The 21762-nt window shown below is 43.6% G+C and overlaps 3 protein-coding genes across 5 annotated transcripts in view; 2 read left to right on the plus strand and 1 right to left on the minus strand.

The window, feature by feature from the left end:
• Window positions 1-11967, minus strand: part of LNX2 (ligand of numb-protein X 2) — a 75220-nt gene extending 63253 nt beyond the window's left edge. Inside the window, exon 1 of one of the 3 annotated variants that reach the window (XM_054446344.2) lies at window positions 11724-11967. The gene's annotated coding sequence lies outside the window, so the exon portion shown is untranslated. Of the gene's footprint in view, window positions 1-11371 lie in introns of all 3 variants that reach the window. The other 2 variants (XM_054446342.2, XM_054446343.2) reach the window with 2 other exon arrangements.
• A 1196-nt stretch (window positions 11968-13163) lies between these two features.
• LOC129011423 (protein POLR1D) overlaps window positions 13164-21762 on the plus strand; it is a 44896-nt gene continuing 36297 nt past the window's right edge. Inside the window, exon 1 of the mRNA XM_054446348.2 lies at window positions 13164-13409. Within this exon, the coding sequence (XP_054302323.1) occupies window positions 13384-13409 (26 nt within the window). The 5' untranslated portion in view covers window positions 13164-13383. The remainder of the gene's footprint in view (window positions 13410-21762) is intronic.
• Window positions 13278-14837, plus strand: LOC129011422 (DNA-directed RNA polymerases I and III subunit RPAC2). The gene is made up of 2 exons (XM_054446347.2): window positions 13278-13409; window positions 14266-14837. Exons 1-2 carry the CDS (start codon window positions 13384-13386, stop codon window positions 14639-14641), a joined length of 402 nt encoding a protein of 133 aa, XP_054302322.1. The 5' UTR covers window positions 13278-13383; the 3' UTR covers window positions 14642-14837.

The raw sequence follows: 21762 nt of genomic DNA on the forward strand, positions 1-21762 counted from the left end.
CCCAGGCTGCAGTAGGGTGGCACGATCTTGGCTCACTGCAATCTCTGCCTCCTGGATTCAAGCAGTTCTCCTGCCTCAGCTTCCCAAGTAGCTGGAACTACAGGCGTGCATCACCATGCCCAACTAATTTTTGTATTTTCTAGTAGAGAGAGAGTTTCATTATATGTTGGCCAGGCTGGTCTCGAACTCCTGACCTCAGGTGATCTACCTGCCTTTGCTTCCCAACTTGCTGGGATTATAGGCGTGAGCCACTGCGCCTGGCCCAGAGTGATTCTTTTTGAAGACAAAGAATGTTATATTATAAATAAACAACTCAAGAACTACATAATGGTTTGCTTTCCTCCAGCACCAACCTTCAGGTGAACCCAAACTGTAGAAAGAGAAAATATAGTCACTATCACATTTAGAAAGACTAAAATCATGCAGAGCAACTGTGTTGCAGGTAATCATTTTATAGGAAAAAAGTTAATACAACATAAATTAGTTGAAAGTTGACTGATGTTTAATATGAGTACTCAAGATTTTACTATCCTTCTACATTCTGCAAAAGGGATTCATTAAAGTTTTTAATCCTTTCAAAAAATAGGTACTATATCATTGAAAAAAATCCAGACTCTCAAAATAAATCCTGAATGGTTTCTTAATGATATCATACTCCATTAAAAACAGAAAAGAAATTCAAATGTGCTAATAAATGTACTATATATACCTGGAAAAAGAATAGGTCAGTGTCCCAAAATAGAATTATGTCTATTTTTAGCAAAATCTAAAATCAGTTTATTGAAGTATCAGTTAATACATCTCATCTATAATAAAAGCACAAAGCCTAAAACAGAAATTCATGAGATTAATAAATATTTCATGTGGGAACTAATTGCTATGGACACTTGAAATCTATTAAATAGCCTTCGGGTAGTGGTCTTAAAAGATCATGCACTGCTACTACTGATCAAATGCTTGACATATTTAGTAGCAGAGGCACAGGATACAACCACATGCACTGTGATACCTGGCCTCTCCCCACCAATTTTATATTTCAGCTTCAGCTAAACCCAGACTATCGACTGTTTCCAAATTGGTATCTTGCAACTATAAGAAATAAAAACAACAGAGAAATTCACACTAGAATATACTATGAAGCAGCTGAGAACTGTATTCTAGCCCAATAAGTGACATCAATCCCCCCAATTTAAAACTATTCCATGTATTTCAGACCTTTCCCTCTCTTTGCTATAAGCACAGTCTCAGCAATATGTTCAAAATATTTTGTTTGGACCCTTATCTTACACCATATTCAAAAATTGCCTCAAAATGGACTAAAAACCTAAATGCAAAACTTGAAAGTATAAAACTCCTAGAAGAAAACATACGAGAAACGCTTCATGACACTGGATTTGGCAAGGATTTCTTGGATATGACACTAAAAGCACAGGCAAAAATAGACAAATGGGACTACATTAAAATTAAAAACTTTTGCACATCAAAGGACACATCAACAGAATGAAAAGGAGAAAATATTTGCAAATTGTATCTGATAAGGGGTTAATATCCAGAATATGTGAGGAACTCCTACATCTCAACAACAAGAACAAAAAAAAGGCCAAGGATGTGAACTGACATTTCTCCAAAAACGATACAGAAATGGCCAACAAGCATATAAGAAGTTCAGCATCACTAATCCCAGGAAAATGCAAATCAAAACCACGAGATATCACCTCATACCCATTAATATGGCTACTATTAAAACGGAAAAGAACAAGTGTTGGTGAGAACGTAGAGCATGTAGAGAAACTGGAATCCTTTTGCATTGATAGTGAGATTGTAAAACAGTGCAACCGCAATGAAAAACCGTATGGAGGTTCCTCAAAAAGTTCGACTACCATATGATCTAATAATCCCACTTCTAGGTATACATCCAAAAGAATTCAAAGCAGGGTCTCAAAGAGACATCTGTACACTCATGCTTATGGCAGCACTATGAGCAATAGCCAAGAGGTAGAAGGAACCCAAATGCCTACCGACAGATAAACAAAATGTGGTATATGTATACAATGGAATATTATTCAGCTTTACAAAGGAAGGAAATTCTGTCACATGCTACAACATGGTTGAACCTTGAGGTCATCATCCTAAGTGAAATAAGCAAGTCATACAAAAAAAGACATATACTGTATGATTTCATTTATATGCGGTATCTAAAGTACTCAAATTCTAGAAAGTAGAAGAGTGGTTACCAGGGGCTGGGGAGAGGAGGAAATGGGAAGTTGTTTAATGGGTACAGAGCTTCAGTTTCATAAGATGAAAAAGTTTTGGAGATATGTTGCACTGTAATGTGAATATATTTAACAGTGTACACTTAAAAATGGTTACGATAGTAAATTTTGTGTGTTTGCCACAATAGAGAAAAAGCTGAAGCAATGTAAAATATTATTCCGTTAAATATTCATAATTTTGGTAGAATTTATTTTACCTCAACCACTGAAAATTCAGCATCCAAACTGAGATACACTAAGTGCAAACCATTTCACCAAATTTCAGGACTTAATATGGGAAAAAAGAATGTCAAATCACATTTATAATTTCATACTGATGACATATATTTTGAACACACTGCTTTAAAATATGGAACTTAAAAAATGTTATGCTTTAAGAACAATAATTGGAGGAGAATGTGGGGTCAATGGAACTGTGTTTGTTTTATAAGGTTAAAGACTGGAGCATATTTATAGGCTGGTGTGAAAAAGAAAGCAGGGAGAAAGAGATTAAACATAGAAAAGAAGAGAGTTAATTGATAAAGCTGCTCCTGAAGGAGACTTGAAGAGATAACAGGCACATTTGGGAAAACAGATCTGAGACTTAAGTAGGTAAAGTTTGGAAACGGAGAGACAGAAAAGTCCTAGAGAAATCACAGCAGATCATCTCATTTCCACCATGAAATAACCAGATTATCTGCAGACTATATAGAAGAGGTGGAGTTGGATAAAAGGGTTTGTAATGATGAGGTTTTGGAATAAATCATGAGTGATGAAGAACAAAACCCTCATTGGGGCTAGTAAGACCCATATGATCAGGCCATGGCCTACCTCCCTGGCCTCAGCCCCTGCCATGGTCCCAGCTCTCTCTCATCCACCTCCTCCCCCTCCCTCAAAGTGCCATCCACCTCTGACTGCCTCCTCTGAGGGTTTACCTGTGTAACACTTACTCAGCCAGATATCTGTTTAAGGACAACTTCTTCAGAAGTCTTCAGTGATACCCCACTCTGCAGAGACTAGGGCAGTTCCCCTTGTCATAACCCAAACACCCTATGCCAGCACCATCCAACAGAAAGATCACTTGAGCCACATGTGTCATTTCAAATGTACCAGTAGCTATGTTTAAAAAATAAAAAGAGACAAGTGAACGAATTATTATCATTTTGAGACAGAGTCTCACTCTTGTTGCCCAGGCTGGAGTGCAGTGGCACAATCACAGCTCACTGCAGCCTCAGGCTCCTGGGCTCAGGTGATCCTCCCACCTTGGCCTCCCCAGTAGCTGGGGTCACAGGCATATGCCACCACACCCAGCTAATTTTTTATAGAGACAGGTTTCGCCATGTTGCCCAGGCTAGGCTCAAAATCCTAAGCTCGAGCGATTCTGCTGCCTTGGCCTCCTGAAGTGAGCCACCACGCCCGATCAAATTATTTTTAATATTTTATTTAATCCAATATATCCAGAATATTATCTTGAATCGCCTCTAGATTGTAAACTCCATGAGGATACCACAGCATTCTTGGCTCAGTGTCAGAGCACTCAGTAGGGGCTAAACAAACGTTTACAAATTGACTGAGGGATATGGGGGCAGGGGGTTGAGGGACATTTCGCTGCATTGAGGACCAGCCATTTAATTGGTGATACCAAAGCAATGTGGAGACAGAAGCAGAGTTAATCTGAACAGGGGCGTTATCTGGCAGGTACAACACAAAAGACAAGTCCAAGAGAGGCAGAGGTGCCAGTGGGAAGCATATTCCAGGTGTTTAACCATGGGCTTCCAAACTGGATAGAGACGCTCTGCAAGACCAAAAGGTGTCCCTGCAGCAGGGAGGGAAGGGTGAGGTGGAACAGAAGGACTGGCACACTGTTGCTGTGAGGGGGAGGGGGCACTCTAATAGAAAGTGTGGGTATTGAGAGAGCTGCAAAGATAGGAGAGAAGAGACGGAGGTCCAACCACAGGATATGTAAGTTTTAAGATTTCTAACATGGAAAATTTAGGGAAATGACAAAATGCCAAATGAATGTTAAGATACAGTGGAAGCAGGCCGGGCGTGGTGGCTCATGCCTGTAATCCCAGCATTCTGGGAGGCCGAGAGACGCAAATCACCTGAGATAAGGAGTTCGACACCAGGCCAAGATGATGAAACACCATCTCTACTAAAAATACAAAAATTATCCGGGTGTGGTGGCGGGTGCTTGTAATCCCAGCTACTGGGGAGGCTGAGGCAGGAGAATTGCTTGAACCTGGGAGGTAGAGGTTGCCGTGAGCCAAGATTGCGCCACTGCACTCCAGCCTGGGTGACAGAGCGAGACACAGTCTCAAAAAAATAAAAATACAGGCGAAGCAAAGGTCACCCGGCTGCAAATGATTAACTACTCGAATGAATGTCTTTTAAGATTTTAAATACTACAAGGGCAGAGACAATCTTTTGTGTGCCACCCAAGCCCAGCACTTCTTAGGTACTTGTTAAATACAACTAAACTGAAAGTCAAAGTTCAAATGTTAAAAATCACATAGAAGTAAAACTGCCTTTGCAAAAATTATATCAGTGAAAAAATTATAGCAGTGGGGAGATCTTAGCCAATTCTCTTCTTGCCTTTAGCTTTCAAGCTGCCCTTCATTATTCCTGGGCTTAAACCAAGCTAATTTTGGGAGACATTTAGTTTATAGTTTAAATGGTAACAGCTCTTCCCCAAAATTCAACCACCTTTGTAAAGCTAATGAGGGACCACGAAGCTAGGCAACAGAGGAACCTGAATTCAGCTAAGGTGTAGACATAAACAATTGCCAGCCACTATTCCAGAGGTCACAGGATATGCAACTTCTCCAATTACTCCTACAGATAACATCACTACTGGAGAAACTAAGATTGGCCTTTTGAGATATCTGTTCAGGTTTTTTGGTTGGACCCACTGACCACTCCTGTGGCCTCACCCAGAAGCCACTCAGAGCATAGGAGGACCATTTCCCACACCCCTATGATTGTGCCCCCAACCAATCAGCAGCAAGCACCCATTGCCTAGCCACTCCCACCCCTTCCCCCAGACTACCTTTGAAAATAGCCCCCAAATGCTCAGGTAGGCTGATCTGGGTAATAATAAAATTCCAGTCTTCTGTTCAGCAAGATCTATGTGTGTAAAAACTCTTTCTCTATTGCAATTCCCCTGCCTTGATAAATTGGCTCTATCTGGGCAGTAGGCAGAAAGAATCCATTTGGCAGTTAAAGAAGAAAAAGCCACAAAACTGAAATAAGATTTAAGTAAAGATCTCTAATTTATGGGTTCAGTAATTATTTATTGGTCTAAATGATAAGGGTTCTCATAAACAATTAAGTCTTTAAGATTAGCAGCCAAAATCCCAATGGGAAGGGGGTGGCAGATATAAATATTTCCCAAACTTACCTTACTTTTATCTATAAAACAAAGTAATAGCCAACAGAGCCTTGGAAACTGACAGGAAATAAAAACACACTCAGGAGTGTTTTTTTCTATTCTCTTATTCAACACAACAGTCATCAACACAGAATACTTCTATGTCCAAATGTGGGTTCCCCCCCAACCCCAATACACAAAGCAGTGGACACCAGCTGGGTGTCCTCTAGTTCAATTCAATTCTGACCTGGAGATAACCTCAGATCCCAAAGCTGAGGGCTCAGTCTCCAAGACCGCTCCCCTCTCCACCAGACACCAGTCGCAAGTGCAGGCCTCAGAAAATTCTAACTGGCCTCAATTTGGGGTTCCCATAACCCCTCTTTGGGTTCAATTAACTTGCTAGAGCAGCTCACAGAACTCAGGGATACACTTACTTAGGTTTACCAGTTTATTATAAAAGATATTACAAAGGATACAGATGAAGAGATGCACAGGGCGAGGTATGGGGAAGGGGTGCGGAGCTTCCATGCCCTCCCTGGGGCGTGTTACCCTCCAGGAACCTCCATGTGATCAGCTATCCAGAAACTCTCTGAACCCTGTCCTCTTGGGCCTTTTATGAAGACTTCATAACATAGGTATGGTTGGTTAAATCACTGGCCACTGGTGATCAGCTTACCCTTCAGCTCCTCTGCCCTCCCTGGAGGTTGGTGGTGGGGCTGACGGTCCTAACCCTCTAATCTAGCCTTTCCAGTGCCCAGGGCCCATCCTGAAGCTACCTAGGGGCTGCCAGCCGTTCAGTCAACTCATCAGCATACAAAGACACTTAGCGCTTTGCAGATTCCAAGGAATTTGAGAGTTGTATGCCAGGAAACAGGGATAAAGACCAAATATATATTTCACAACATCACAGATGCTTTAATATAGCCAAATACATCTTATTCTACACATAAGATATAGGTCCTCGAAACTTGGCTATCAACACTTTTTACACTGGGCCCTATTACACACTTTAGAGCAATTTGTTATTTAAAATAATTCTAAGATTACTCTTCAAGAAAGAAAAAATTAAACCCTCATTTGTTTTACATATGAAGGTGGTATGCTTTTAAAGCGGACACACAATGATTGTTTTATAGTATGTTACTTGTCTATTGCCTATTTTCTGCATTTGTTTCTATTCCTCATTTCTCCTGCTCAGCCTTTTTAAGAAAAAAATAATTTTTCCCTGCATAATTTCTCCACTGAGGGAAAGTGACTGTCAAAATTATCATTCATAAATCTCCAGGCTGGAAAGATTAAACGTATAAGCTATACTTGCATCCTATCCTCCACAACAGTTCTGTTCCTATCTTTCCAGCTATCTTTATCAAGACTTGATATCTTGCAAATAACCAAGAGAGGACAAATTTATGATGCGGCTATTGTCAGTTTACCTCTGAACAAAGCTTTATCTCTATAAAATAGTTTAATCATAAGCCATCAATGTTGCAGTTCTTCTATCTTCCTATAAGAACATGAAACACTTCAAGCTTCCTCACTGGATCAATTCTCTTTTGCTTTCCCTCTGACCAATGACTGTTTCAAAGATTTGGAGAAGTCTGTGAGCCAAGCCAGATCAAAGCCAATTTGGATCCAATTTGTTCATTAATGCATGCTGTTGACAAAAAGAGTCAAACTCTGCAACATATTTGAAGAGATTTATCGTGAGCCAAATATGAGTGACCATGGCCCATGACACAGCCTTCAGGAGGTCCTGAGAACATGTGCCCAAGATGGTGGGGGTGCAGCTTGGTTTTATACATTTTAGGGAGGCATGAGACATCAATCAAAAAATTTTAAGAAATACATTGGTTTGGTCTAGAAAGGTGGGACAATTGCAGGGGGTCAGGGGTGGGGTGGGGGGTTGAGGGGGTAGCAGTGAGTGCCATTCCAAGCCATAGGTAAATTTAAACATTTTCTGGTTGACAGTCGGTTGAGTTTGTCTAAAGCCCTGGGATCAACAGAAAGGAATGTCTGGGTTAAGACAAAGGATTGTGGAGACCCAAGTTCTTACCTTCAGAGGAAGCCTTCAGGTAGTAGGCTTCGATCGGTGGTAGTAAAATGTTTCTTATCGGACTTAAAGTCTATGTTAATGTTAATGTCAGAGAGGTATAACAAGTCATGTCCGACCCCCACTTCCCAATCATGGCCTGAAACTGTCTCTCAGGTTAAATTTTAAAAGACCCCTGGATGAGGAGGAAGTCCATTCAGATGGCTGGGGAGAGGGGGGAGCTTAGAATTTTATTTTTGGTTTACAATACATTAATATTTGTTTAAGTACTTAGGGATTCTGCAGTTAGCAAAGTAGATAGGATCCCAGCTCTAGGACGCATACATTCTAAAGGACAGAACCTACAACACCTGCTTCTTTAAAAGCATACTAACTAGCGGACAATTTATTATTGTAATGTCATGAGCACTTGCTTGTTAAAAAATTCCTCTTTTGAGATGGAATCTAGCTCTGTCACCCAGGCTGGAGCGCAGTGGCGCAATCTCAGCTCACTGCAACCTCCACCTCCTGGGTTCAAGCGATTTCTCCTGCCTCAGCCTCCTGGGTAGCTGGGATTACAGGCACCTGCCACCACGCCCAGCTAATTTTTGTATTTGTAGTAGAGACAGGGTTTCACTGTGTTGGCCAGGCTGGTCTTGAACTCCTGACCTCGTGATCGCCCGCCTCGGCCTCCCAAAGTGCTGGAATTACAAGCTTGAGCCACTGCGCCTGGCCAAAAAATTCCTCTTAATAACTTCTCAGAAGGCTAATACACAAAATAGCCACCTTTTCTGAATCCAACCAAACAAAATAACTTATTAACCACAGATTTTCCTACTGCTTTATATTTTCTGAGGAAAAGAAACACATGCCAGGAAAGCTCAAAGGGATGTGTTTTGTAAAACTCTCAGGCCCTCCTACAGGGTCAATTTAGGTAGGCCTGCCCCAGTCTTCTAATTCTACATGCAAGATACATATATATTACTTTTTCAAACAACACTGCTTCCTAAATAGAGGAGAACCTATGAAACGAGACCTGTGATTCTTTTTTAAAAACCTAGATGTATTTGGATAGAGGAAGGTGGGCCTGTGGACTCTAGCCCTGTAAGCAGGAAGGAAAGTTAAATAGTTCTCATAATACAATTTAAAGATATCGGGTGGCGATCGTAAAGGAAAGAAAGAAGAGGGGAAGAAGGCCAAAGAGCCAACCAGATTACAAGAGGCTGGAGTCCTCCTTTCTTTGATGGTGGCCAAAATATATTTTAAGGATAGAAATGCCTAATATTCAATGTCAACACTTCTGATATCACTCCACTGTGAACCCCTTCACCCTCCCCTTCCTCTAAATCTCTCATGAAGCTTACCATACCCATAAAGGCTTTCTGTGAACTCTTCTTTTTTTCTTTTCTATTCTTTCCTAGCTCCTGTGAGACACAACTATCCAACAACTGCATCATGGATCTCGCAACCATCCATTTAGCACCTCCTTAGATTAGTCCAAAACTGAACTTATCTTCCCTTCTACACCTCTACCATCAATTGTTTTTAACTGCTCCTTCTCATATCCTCCAACATTCCACTAGCTCATTAATGTCATCATCTAAAGGAACAACTAATATTTACTGAGCACTTGGAATGTGCTAGGTACCCTGCCAAAGGCATTACATGCGTAATTCCTCAAACCCTACTAAACAGGTACGACAATCATTTCCCAAATGTTAGGAAATCAAAGTTCTGTCAGGATAGTTATTCTAAGGGTAAGTAATATAATTTACAATTTGACCCATTTTAATTCCACAGCCAGCTTACTCAGTACATGTCAATCAATGCCTGAAGTCAAACAACCCAGGATTCATCCTTCCCTCCTTAAGCCTACCCAGTCACTTACCTAGTCCAGCCTCCTAGTCATATCTCTTAAACACCACGTCGTCTCTCCTTCCACTGCCAGCACACTAGCATTTACTAAGTTCTTACTATGTGGCGATCACTATTCTAAGTAATATACATGTTTTCTCAAGTTCTATCCCCCAAACTCTGAGATGACAAACCTAAGGAACAAAGAGGTTTCAGTGTATGACAGAGCCTGATTCCACCCCAGGTAATCTGAATAGAGAATCCCTGAGCACTTAACCCCTCCATTATAACAGCCTCCAACTTAGTCTCCATACCGCCCATCTGGAAGCCCACCATCCTCCAGACGCTGCAGATATATTTCTGGAATGCTTACCCGTTATCATGACATTCTCCTGCTTAAAATTAGCAGCTCAGTATCACTGACTGGATAAAGTCCAAATTTCTTAATCTGGTATAAAAAATCCTTCATTTTTCTGTTCAAGTCAATTCAGTAAATATTTTAGTGCCCAATGTAAGCAAGAAAAGGTGCCAAGTGTTCTGAAATGAATAATACATGTCCCTGACTACTACTTCCACCTCGGACATTGGGTCCTTCGGCCAGACAAGCCCATATGCAAAGCTCGTAATACTACAGCCCAAAGACACATACATTTATTTTTAAGTGGCCTGCGTGCTACATGCCTACAATGTATGAAATCCCAAACCAATCTGAAGACTAAGTGCCTACGTAACATCTATTCTTACAGGTCTCCAGGCAGAAATGCTCCCTAAGTTCAAATTACTTCAGGGTAACTAGTGGGATAAAGGCATGGATCAGTTTCCAAATGAGAAAACTGGGCAAGAAGCAACCCCTGCCAACAATGGCTGGCATGCAGTAGGTACTTTATCAGTGGCTAAATGAATAAATAATGAAAAAATTTCAAAGTTGATGAGAAGCCGAGAGAAACAAGATATATGGAGAATGTAACACACAAGTGGGCCGAATTAAAAGTGATGTTATTCTACTTTGGTTCTCATTTGGCCTACTTTTACCCCATGGGAAAACTCACCTGTGGGACTTGGACAAGCTAAAAAGCCAAAACTTTGTTATTCATGGCTCAACAAAGCTTTGACAAGCCAAAAAGGATACCAGATTCCCGCTTCCTTCTTTACCTGCCAAAGTCCATTTTCTAAAGAGGTGTGGGGGTGGGAATTAAATCTAGCAAAGTAAATAAAACTGATCTACTGAGATCCAACTTCATTAGTGCTGCATCGAAGTACATGCAAAAGAAATATCAAAATCTGTCCTGGGAAGAAGACCAATTTACAAGTAAGTACTATTGCCGCAAGAATGTGAAATTCTTAAAGGCAGTTCCAATAAGCTGGAGCTCACAAGTGTTCCTCCTCCTGCACCGCCACCGCTTTTCACTCAACTTTGTTTCTGATTTCTGTGATTTTAAAAAGCATAATATATACAGCAAAGCCCATGCATAAGTGTACTTTAGCTCCTGGCATAAATGAACGTCTGGATTCATAAACTTAACGTAAACTGAAATACTAGAAGAAACACTACATGAGTCAAAAGTCCTTGTTTAAAACGTGGCATAAAGCTTTGAAAAGCGAGTGATGTATTTCCTGAATGATGCTTTGTGTGCAACTGCTTCCAAATCAAGATTCATATTTTTAAATTACCCCCTGGAAGATGTCAAATCTCTCTCCCACCCTCTCCAGCCTAAAGAGAAAGGTGCGAATTCACAGGCAACAGGCTGGGGCGGAGGGAATGATCTCTCCCCATCCCTTTCCAGAGGAACAAAACCCGATAAAGGCAGCTAGTGCCACTCTCATTGCCGACACCACACACACACAGAGGAAATTTAAACACCCTACCTCTCCCTTCCCTTAAGAAGCAAACGACGCCAAGATCTGCACCACGGTGGCCGGAACCAGCAAACGCTAACAGACGGAGGCCGCCCGCCTCCCGGGCGCCTGCAGGCGGCGGGCACCAGGCGCCGACTCTCCCTCCTGGACCAGCCCCACACCCGAGTCCACGCCAGCTCCGCAGCCCGGGTGAGCGAAGACAACCGCGAAGGACCAAGGCTCCAGGGCGAGCTGTGGCGCCGCTCCGGCCGCCTCCCGGGGCGCGGCGCTGCCCCACACCCAGCTGACGCCCGCACCTGAGGCGGCTGCCCGCAGCCGGCGAGAGGGCGCGCAGCGAGGCGGGCAAGGCAAACTTACTCACTGGGAAAGCGCGGCTGCCCGGGCCGCGCACGGGCTCCTGGCGCCGCTGCTCGGCACCAGCTCCCGCTCTCCGCGGCCCGCTGAGGGAGCGGAGAGCCTGCCCGGCTCCGCTCCTCCAGGAATCGCCGCCGCCGCCGCCGCGGATTTCCTGGCAAGAAGCAAACTCCGGCCAAGACTTCACTTCTCAACCGCCCCTGCTGCCTTCCCGGGGGCAGCGCCAAGGCCGAGCGGCCCAACCCGCACCCGGGCCAATCGGAGGTAGCACAGGGCGGGAGGTGGGCGGACCAGAGGGCGGCTCCACCTATCCGAGAGCTCGGGAGGCGGGCCAGAAGGGGCCCGTCACTCCCGGGTTAGAGTGAGACGACCACTCCGCCCTCGCCGCCCGCCCTCGCCGCCCGCCCTCGCCGCCGGCCTCCGCCGCCCGCCTCCGCCGCCCGCCTCCCCCACCCGCCCCGGGCTGTCCCCGCCGCCCGCCTGATTCCCCTGCGGAAGCGCCGCTGGCTAGGTGTCTGCGCGCACCCCCGGCCGCCGTCAGGGGTGGCACAGCTGGGGAAGGAGTGAACATCCAGAGGAATCGCCGGGCGGGGTGGGGGGAGGCCAGAAGAACAGGTGGCGCAGGGAAGCAGAAACGTAGTTGCGCTGGACAGCTGGAGTGGGGCAGGGTCGGGGCCAGCGGCGAGGGGACAAGAAGGGCCGATTCAAGAAGAAGCGCACCTGAGGGAGGGCGGCGAAGGCCGGGACGCAGGGAGCTGGGCGGAGAGCGAGCCTGGGCGGCGAAAGGTTGCCGAGGCGGGGGCTGGGCGCCTGGGAACAAAGGTGAGGGCGGGTTCCGCAGGTGAGGAGGTTTTAGGAGCCACTGGGGAGAAAGGGAAAAGGAAGTCTGCAGCCGGAGAGGACGCGCTCTGGGGGTAGAAGGAATCCTAGGACGGAAAGGATAAGGTGGGAAACAGTTTTCTCCCAAACTCTCACTCCCCCAAAAGAGAAAGACATTTCTTTCTTGCCCTTTTTTGACCCAGTTGAAAATGCAACTGCAAGCTCCCCGGTGAGACAAATACCGCCTTCAACCTTCGTATTCTGTGGTGACTCATCTCGCACGTGACCCCCTCCCTCTTCAAGGTGTGTTGACCGACTACAGTCTAAGCCTGTCGTCCCACAAAAGGCCCGGGAGGGCCGGGGTCCCAGGAAGGGCCATCCTGGGTCAACACCGTCCTAGTTGGGAAGTCGGGCCGCTTTCGGACTTGCCACTGGGAAGGGAAGTGATTTGGGGGCGGCAGGTAAGGCCGCGCCCCTTCGCCATCACCTGGGGAAAGGTACCAGAGTTGAGCCGGGCGCCCGCAGGCCTGTCTGGGCCTCGGGGTAAGGCGGCGCTGGCCCCGCCCCCTGCCCCTCCCGTCGCGAGTGGCCTCTCTTGGTCGCCCAGGTGAGCCGCGGGGCCGCGAGCCACCGCCCACCCCGCGTCGGGGCGGGGCCTGGGGGCGGAGCCTCATGCCCCGCCCCGCGGCTGGGCCCTGCCGCGCCGCTGCGGCTCCTCCTCCCTCCTTCCGTCCTCCGCGCCTTCCGTTGGTCGGTCCTTCCTTCCTGCTTCGCCTCCGCGCCTCGTGCTATGGGACAGAGCCCCCGATCAGCCAGCACCACCTGAGGATCCGGAAACCGCCCCAGCGATGGAAGAGGATCAGGAGCTGGAGAGGTAACGGCCGAGGAGGAGGAGGGCGGAGCGTGCCGCGCCCAAGGGGAGCGGGTGGCCGAGGGGCACGCTGCCCGGCCTGGCAGCCGGGGCCTGACTCCGGGCGCAAAGAAGCATGGAGAGAGAAGTGGGGAGGAGACATGAATGTGTTTCAGTTGAGAGGCTGAGAGGTACACTAGCTATCAAGGAGGGAAGACAAGTTAGGAGACCAGAGTTAAGTATCCGAACTGCCCACCCCCGTTACAACAGCAGTGTGTAAAAATCACGCCCCGGGCCTCTGTTCCTGAGGACGGTACTCGTGCCTCTGTCCCTGTAACTACGGCTCACCTTCCTTCTATGTGCAGACTGCTCCTAAAGCCACTCTGCGCTGAGCTGTTTTTCTCTCTCCTGCTTGACTCCTGGACCTTCCATTCTCCTAGTTTCTCTTGCAAAATGGAAGCCGTAGTTGGGCCTGCACATTGATCATCTGTATCCTCTATTTTTATACTACAGCAATCGGGATTTCTATGCCTTTCAACCCCCTTTTCATCCTCTAGCAGGACCAGTCCTATTCTAATCCTATCCCTTGCTTGTGACTCTACCAAAAAACATTTTGGCAAACACTTAAGTTTGTGTTTTTCTAAGAAAACCCCCCTTGTGGCCAGTGTGGATGGTCAAATGGAGCAGGGAAAAACTGGAGGCAATAAATTAAATATTTATTGATAGAGTTTGTGGAGGCAGGAAAATGAGAGGCGAATAATTCTATGTAGCTGCAGTAGATTAATAATAATGTGTTGCAGTGTGGTATAGTAAATGAAAAAAAGCTAGTTACAAAACAGTATTCAGTATGATCTCATTTTTATAAAAAATATGTGTGTAGAAAAATATCTGGATTGAAGACCTCAATGGCTGAAGGCGAGAGGAAGACAGTCCTGGAAATGGTCCAGGCAGCTGGAACAGATAGACACTGTGTGACATTTGTATTGCACGAGGAAGACCATACCCTAGGAAATTCTCTACGTTACATGATCATGAAGAACCCGGAAGTGGAATTTTGTGGTTACACTACGACCCATCCTTCAGAGAGCAAAATTAATTTACGCATTCAGACTCGAGGTACCCTTCCAGCTGTTGAGCCATTTCAGAGAGGCCTGAATGAGCTCATGAATGTCTGCCAACATGTGCTTGACAAGTTTGAGGCCAGCATAAAGGACTATAAGGATCAAAAAGCAAGCAGAAATGAATCCACATTCTAGTCCTTTATGCAGTATACAAGAACTTTCCTGTAGGATATTCTCTTCCTGATGGTGCAGAACCCAGAATTAGAAGTTTGTGGTTACAGCATACTCTGTCCTTCAGAAAGGCATGATTCTAGCTGTTGACCCCTTGTAGCTATTGGAATCTCTGCAAGAACCTCTGTATTCTTCTAATAAATTTCCTCTTTTATTTAAACTAGTTTGACTGGTTTCTGTTCCATGCAACCAAATGGTCCTTGAGGATGACTTTTTTTCTTTTAATTAAGCCAGCATTGAAAATGAGGAAACTGAGAATATCAGAGGCCTAGACAAGAACTGTGATCATGGGAATTAAAAGGAGTATATATCCATGTCTGTAGTTGGAGTGGTGGGGGTAAGGGAAGAGACAAAAACCATGACCCCAGTTAGATTGTCGTTAGTTTAAAAACGGAAAGAAGATTGGGGTGGGGACTTGGCTTCTTGCTAAACTTTTTGGCTTTTAAAGAATTGCATCATTTGCTGTGATTGGTAGACTGGGTAAAGGTGGGAATAATTTGGAAGAAGTGAGAATTCTGGTTTTACATGAGAGTTTTAGGGAGTAAGGCTCCATCTTTGAGGCATTTACAGGAAAGATACCAGTTTACTGCTTGAATTTTGGGATATACTTAATCATGATCTAAGTAAGGTAAGATGTTTTGATTATATTACAGAAGGAGAAAATTGGGATGACTAGATAACATTTTCAGTCCTTAAGTAGATATAGCGTAGGGTAATATAGAAGAAGCCCTATTTGAGAGAAGGTAAAGCCAAGGAGAAGGACAATTCCATGTAGGGGAAATGACTGTTTTGGAAAACACATATCCCACCCGGCAGTGCTCTGTGCTTTGGGGCCTTGTTTATGCTATCCTCTCTTCCTGGGCCAGTCTTACTCCTGCCATACTCTTAAGTCAAAGCTTATGTGTCAGACCCCTCAGCCTAGTTTGGGTACTTCTTTGTGCTTTCATTACACCCTATGTTTCCTGGCTTTGGCATTTACTATGCTATTGGTAGTGCTTATCTTGTTTACCCACTATACGAACTTGGAGGTCAACATGATTCTGGTACCTGGAACACCTGACAGGTAGTGGACACTTAGTAAATACTCTATGAATTCATGTAAGTAGTTATGGCATGCAGCTTTCAGTCACTCAAACCTGACCTCTTATACTAGCCTGCCATAGAGCCTACATTTCCTACACTCAGTCAACTTCTTTAAAGATATTTCCATATTTTTGAGCACTAGTATGTTCCAGGCCTTGGGGATAGATATATAGCTATAGTGGATGAGACAGAGTAAGTCCTGTTCTCATAAAGCATGTGTTGTAAGAGCCCCTTAAAAAAAATTGTGAGGCTCGGCATGGTGGCTCACACCTGGGAAGCCAAGGTGGGACAATCACTTGAGCCCAGGAGTTTGAGACAAGCCTGGGCAACATAGGGAGTCCCTGTCTCTACAAAAAAATTAAAAAGCTAGCCAGGCATGGTGACACATGCCTGTAGTCCCAGCTACTTGGGAAGCTGAGGCGAGAGGATATCTTGAACCTAGGAGGTTGAGGCTGCAATGAGCCATAATCATGCACACCACTGCACTCCAGCCTGGGTGACAGAGCGAGACCTTGTCTCAAAAAAATACATAAAATTAAAAACTTGTAATTCTGTAAAAGCAGCAAATGTAGGGTCAAGATAGAAAACATGAGAAAGGAATCTACTTTAGGCATGGAAGTTAGGAAAGGTATTCTAGAGATTACAGGAAGGGAGAGAGCTGGCTGTGCAAAGAGGAGAGAAAATGCATTCTGGGGATATAGCATGTGCAAAGGTCCTAAAGCAGAAAACTGGTGGCATGAGGAACTGAAGATATTGAAAGAAGATTTGCATGTTTTTGTAGCACAGTAGACAAGGAGAAGGGCCTGTCCTCTGGAGTCCATGGGAGGAAGAGTTGGGGTAGTAGGGATTTGAGATTTTAGGTACAGTGGGAATGACATCTTCATTACTTTGATTACAGAGTGGGGGAAGATGAATTATAGGGAGGCTGGAGTAGAAGCAGAGAGAAACACTATAAAGAGTTGAAGTGGCCTGGAAGGGTAGAAGCTAGTGATGGAGAAGAGAAGGTAGGTTTGCGGTATATTTTAGAATTGAATTGGCACAGAATTGGTACACTTCAGGAATTGTGGAAGATGAAGAATCAAAGATGACTACTGCCTAGCTTTAGGGCCAATTACTGAAATTGGGAAGCTTAAAATGGAAAATAGATTGGGAGGTGAAAAAGATGATAGGAGTCAAAAGTTTCATTTGTGAACATTGTAAGCAGTGGCTATGTGAGTTGGAGATCGTGGAAGAGATCTAAGCTGGAGACAAATTTTGTGAGTCCTTGCCATAAGATGACATAAACTGATTAAAAAAAAAAAAATAGAGGGTGACAAAGAAGTGGGCCCAGAACAAAGCCCTAGGCAACTTCGGTATTTAAAGTTTGGGTCAAAGAAGAGTTAAAGATAAGAGTATTTGTAAGTTTGGGTCAATGTGATGGTAGGAAAGTGCAAAAATAGGGTGTGGAAGCCAAGGGTTTCAAATAGGGAATAGAAAAATGTCACCTGGAGTTAACATGGAGGTCACTAGGCAGTAGCAGCATTAGTTTACTGCCTAAGAAGAGTAAACATTACCATTCATTATACAGAGGAATGGCTTAGTTTGGTTTTCCAATAAAAGAATCACATGACGTTGGAAGAGGTGAGTTTAGGCGGGAGCAGGGATGTCATAGGGCAAGGATACAGAATATTCTTTTATGGTGATAGTAAGAAATTTTGGAAAGTCAATGTTTGTTTAAGGGCATTGGCCTTTGAAGATAAAAGGAAGCTCAAAAAGGATGTGGAAAAGGATTAAAAACTTTTTTCCTCTCCCAAAACTTTGCCAGTGGGGATAGTAAACAGAATTACTTACATGGAGTTTAATTCCTCTGAACCAAGGCCTGTCAGGAGATAAAAACAAAGTTTAATTAGTGGACATCAAGGTACAGACTGATGATAGTAGATGAAGTACAGTGGGAAACACACCCAGAGGCGACCGCTTACCACATCACGACTTCATTGCACCTAAAATAATTTAAACTGATCACGTAGCATGCAGTCTTGAATGTCTTTAGGGTGACCATAAACTCACAGGTTCATACAAAACACCTGCAGAAGGCAGTTGGGTGGAGGGAAGAAACTGAGAACGGGGCAGGCAGGTTAACCAAGAGTCTTGTATATGTGAAAGGAATCTGCATAAAGTCTGTAGGGACCTGAGGGAAAGCTGAGTTGGTCCAAAAAGGACCAGGGAGATGAATGTGAATCCTACTCATACATCCTGTGAAAAGTTAATCCGCATCTGATTTGCACTCAAATAGCATTTCATTCTAAATAAACTCATGCCAGTGATTCAAGATCAGAAATTCTCTTCAGCTGTAAAGTACTGTGACTTTTAAAAAGCCGATTATTAAATAATATATACCAAAGGCTTTTAATACATAGTAATTCTGAGTACTTGCTGGTACTTTCTATTTTCAAAGTACTTTACAAGCGAATTATTTACAAATTGCATATAGCTGTAACATCTGAGTACTCTAATTAGTTGGCATAATGCACAGGTTCACACACAATCTCGAGAGATGGAAAAGTGTCTATAAAGTGGTCTCTTCAGTACTGACCCAAAGAGTGTCTTGCATCTCAAGAGATAGGAAAGCATATCAAGTTCCGTGGCCTACCACTCCCCACCCTTCTTTTAGTTTCTCTTAAACACATTATTCAGATTTTAGATGGTCTCCAGATCACTAGACAAAACTCATCTTTTTGGTTAGCGTAATCTAGAGTCATTCTTTGTAACAACCTTTAAACTGGGCTCTTAGGAAGTTTACCCAAATCTACCTGTCTGCTTTCAAGTACTTATTAAGACTCCCAAACCCAGCCTTTTCTTGCTCAAATTCTTAATGTTGCTATTTTCTTTTCCTGCTTTATAAACTATCCTGGTACAGTTAATGCGTGGGTCTGGTTTTTTTTTTTTTTCTCATGATGAAATTCTTCTCAAACTTGGATTATTAGATCTCTAATTATTTAACTATACAGTAAGTATGTACCTAATAGTAGCACAGTCCTGAGAAATGGTGGAAATAAGAGACTATGAGTCTGTCCTGAAAACCCTTCTGTGGTTTTGGAGAAGGCAGACAAGAGCTGTACACGTGAAAAAGAAAACCAATTGTATTGACAATGAAGTGCCCGAATGTGCAGTGTAGAGTATTATGTGATGAATTCAGAATGGGATGGGTGAAAGGCACTGCTGAAACATCGATTCTTTCATGAGCACCCATTCTGTTGGCCAGTGAAGATGGCAAATAAGAATTGGTGGCTTATTATTAATAACAGGAACAAATGTTTTCCTTTTTTCCAGTGTAAGAGAGCTGTTAAAGATTCTTGAGCTACAACTGCCGTAAAGTTTTAGTTTTTTTTTTTTTTTTTTGTCCCATGCCTGTGTGCAGAATGGGTGAGTGGAAGGAAACTGGAAGACAGCAGTGAGCTGGGGACATTTTTAATAGTCCAGGTACAATGTAAGGAGGGCATACTTGTAAGAGAGAAGATAAAAGGATGGATACAAAAAAAAATGCTTAAACAAAAAAAGTAACTTGGAGACAGATTCTATAGAGGGGTAATAGAAGAGTTGTAGATGACCCCAAAGGCCCCATATCCAGGTTCATTTACCCCTTTGTTTATCCTACCATTCCCTCACAACCAAAAACCAGTAAGGCAGGATTTATCATTTCTTCTCTCCAGCCTGTCCTTAGTAATGGGAGTTAGTGGGTGCAACCGCCCTTACCTCCTTCCCAGACCCATATCAGAAGAATTCATGTATTTTACAAGGATATGAATCCAGGGCTACAGATGTGAAAATTGAGAGTTGAGGAGAGGCGATCAGGGCAGTGAACAGCCTGGCTCTTACGGTATGCACTCACCAAGCTGCTTGCTTTACAGGGAATGTTTTCATTAATTCGTTCCATAAATATTGAGCACATACTATATGGAGGCACAGTTTAGGGGCCAGGATACGTCAGTGAACAAGTTGGCCCGCATGCAGTTTATTTTCTGATGGCAGAGTTAGACAATAAACATGCAAACAAATTTAATTTCAGGTAGTAAACTAATGATGACAAGGAGAAAACACTGAGTAGTTAAGGAAGGCCTTTCTGAGGAGGTAACATTTGAGCAGAGAAATACAAGAAGAGAGAGACCAAGGATAAAAGAGAATGAGCCCAGAATTTTTTTAAAAACCTGAGCTTAGGTTATTCAGCAATGAAAGCAAAATTATGAACCTTTCTAGAGGAATAAATTGTATATTTCAGGCTTGTGTTTGTGACTTTTATTAGTGCCTAAATTTATATCATCTGTTTTTAATCTGTATCGGTATTTACCTAATAATTATAGTAAAGAATATTGAACTACTCTGTGGGAAGGAGGATATGTAGGATATTGGAGTTGTTTTCGATTGGCTGATACATGTATGTATATTGGAGGGGCTTATTTTAATTGAACTTTTTTTTTCTTTTTTTGAGACAGTTGCACTGTTACCAAGGCTGGAATGCAGTGGTGCAATCTCAACTCGCTGCAGCCTTGACCTCCCAGGCTCAAGCAGTCCTCCTACCTCAGCCTCCTGAGCGGCTGAGACTACAGGCATGTGCCACCATGCCTAGCTAATTTTTTTTTTTTTTTTTTTTTTTTTGTGGAGACAGTCTCACTGTGTTGCCCAGGCTGGTCTTGAACTCCTGGACTCAAGTGATCCCCCCACCTCAGCCTCCCAAAGTGCTAGGATTATAGGCGTGAGCCACTGTGCCCAGCCAAAATAGACCTTCCTTAGGAATAGAAATTGATAGTGTAGAATCTTGGGTATCTTTTCAGTAAGCATAGGCATAGCAAACTGAGGCAGTATAACATTGGAATTAAGAGCTGTTGGACTCACAATACCTGGGTTTTGATCCTGGCCCTGAACGTTAGCCATGTGACCTTGGACATACTGTTTGATCTCTTTGTGCCTGAGTTTCTTCTTCTGTAAATTGCGATAACAATAATACCATATAGGGATGTTACAAGTGTTAATTTAGATAATATTCAAAGTGCTTAGGACAGTACCTGAACCATAAAGCATACTGTCAATCAATGTTAGCTGTTAATGTTATTATTGTAATATCATTGATGTTGAGCAAGCTGGGTTGGTTTACATTCCTTCATGTGAAAACTTTGAAACAAAAAACCTTGGTAGCCTGTGTATTTTTTTGTTTTCTTCAGTCTATAATATGATTTGAGGACCCCTGTATGGAAGGTTATCAGTCTGTTAAACCCATAGCTTTTAAGAAAAATACTTTAAAATAGCATTCTTATTAATAGGATGTAGAGAAAAGTCGCAGACAAATTGTGTTTCTCCTCTTTTTAAAAAGAAATTAAGATTCTGATGGAACATTCATAATCATCCTTAAGCTTTAAGATAAAGGTTAAGCAGAAAGAAAAGCAAGTTCTGTAGCAGATGGGTACCTGGCTTGGTGCCAGGTATCTGGAATATTGGTAGGAAGCCAGGGCTCAATCTAGGTCAGTTGATTGTAAAAACTGCATTAAAAAGACTTTATTTATTTGTTTATTTTTTGAGACGGAGTCTCACTCTGTTGCCCAGGCTGGAGTGCAGTGGCACGATCTTGGCTCACTGCAACCTCCGCTTCCCAGGTTCAAGAGATTCTCCTGCCTCAGCCTCCCGAGTAGCTGGGACTACAGGCACCCGCCACCAGGCCCGGCTAATTTTTGTATTTTTTTAGTGGAGACGGGATTTCACTATATTGGACAGGTTGGTCTTGAACTCCTGACCTCGTGATCCTCCCGCCTCAGGCTCCCAAAGCGCTGGAATAGCCGGCCTGATTTTTTTTATCTAGTACTGTTTCTCAGTATATTCCCTGTTCATTATGCAAGGCACTTAGCATATCTCAAAAACAAAAGCTACCTTGGTGCTTTTCTAAGTTTTACCTTCCTGACTTGAGTCAAACCTCAAAAAAATTATGAATAATGCCCCCACCAATTCTATTAAAAGGACTCCAAGAGAAAATC

This window comes from Pongo pygmaeus, chromosome 14, assembly GCF_028885625.2.
Source record: "Pongo pygmaeus isolate AG05252 chromosome 14, NHGRI_mPonPyg2-v2.0_pri, whole genome shotgun sequence".
NCBI lineage: Eukaryota > Metazoa > Chordata > Mammalia > Primates > Hominidae > Pongo > Pongo pygmaeus.

Bases quoted from the DNA above. Each gene is read 5' to 3' on its own strand.
- LOC129011422 (XM_054446347.2), top strand. From the start codon at position 13,384: ATGGAAGAGGATCAGGAGCTGGAGAG. The intron at 13,410-14,265 runs GTAACGGCCGAG...ATATGTGTGTAG, and splicing joins GAGGATCAGGAGCTGGAGAG to AAAAATATCTGGATTGAAGA.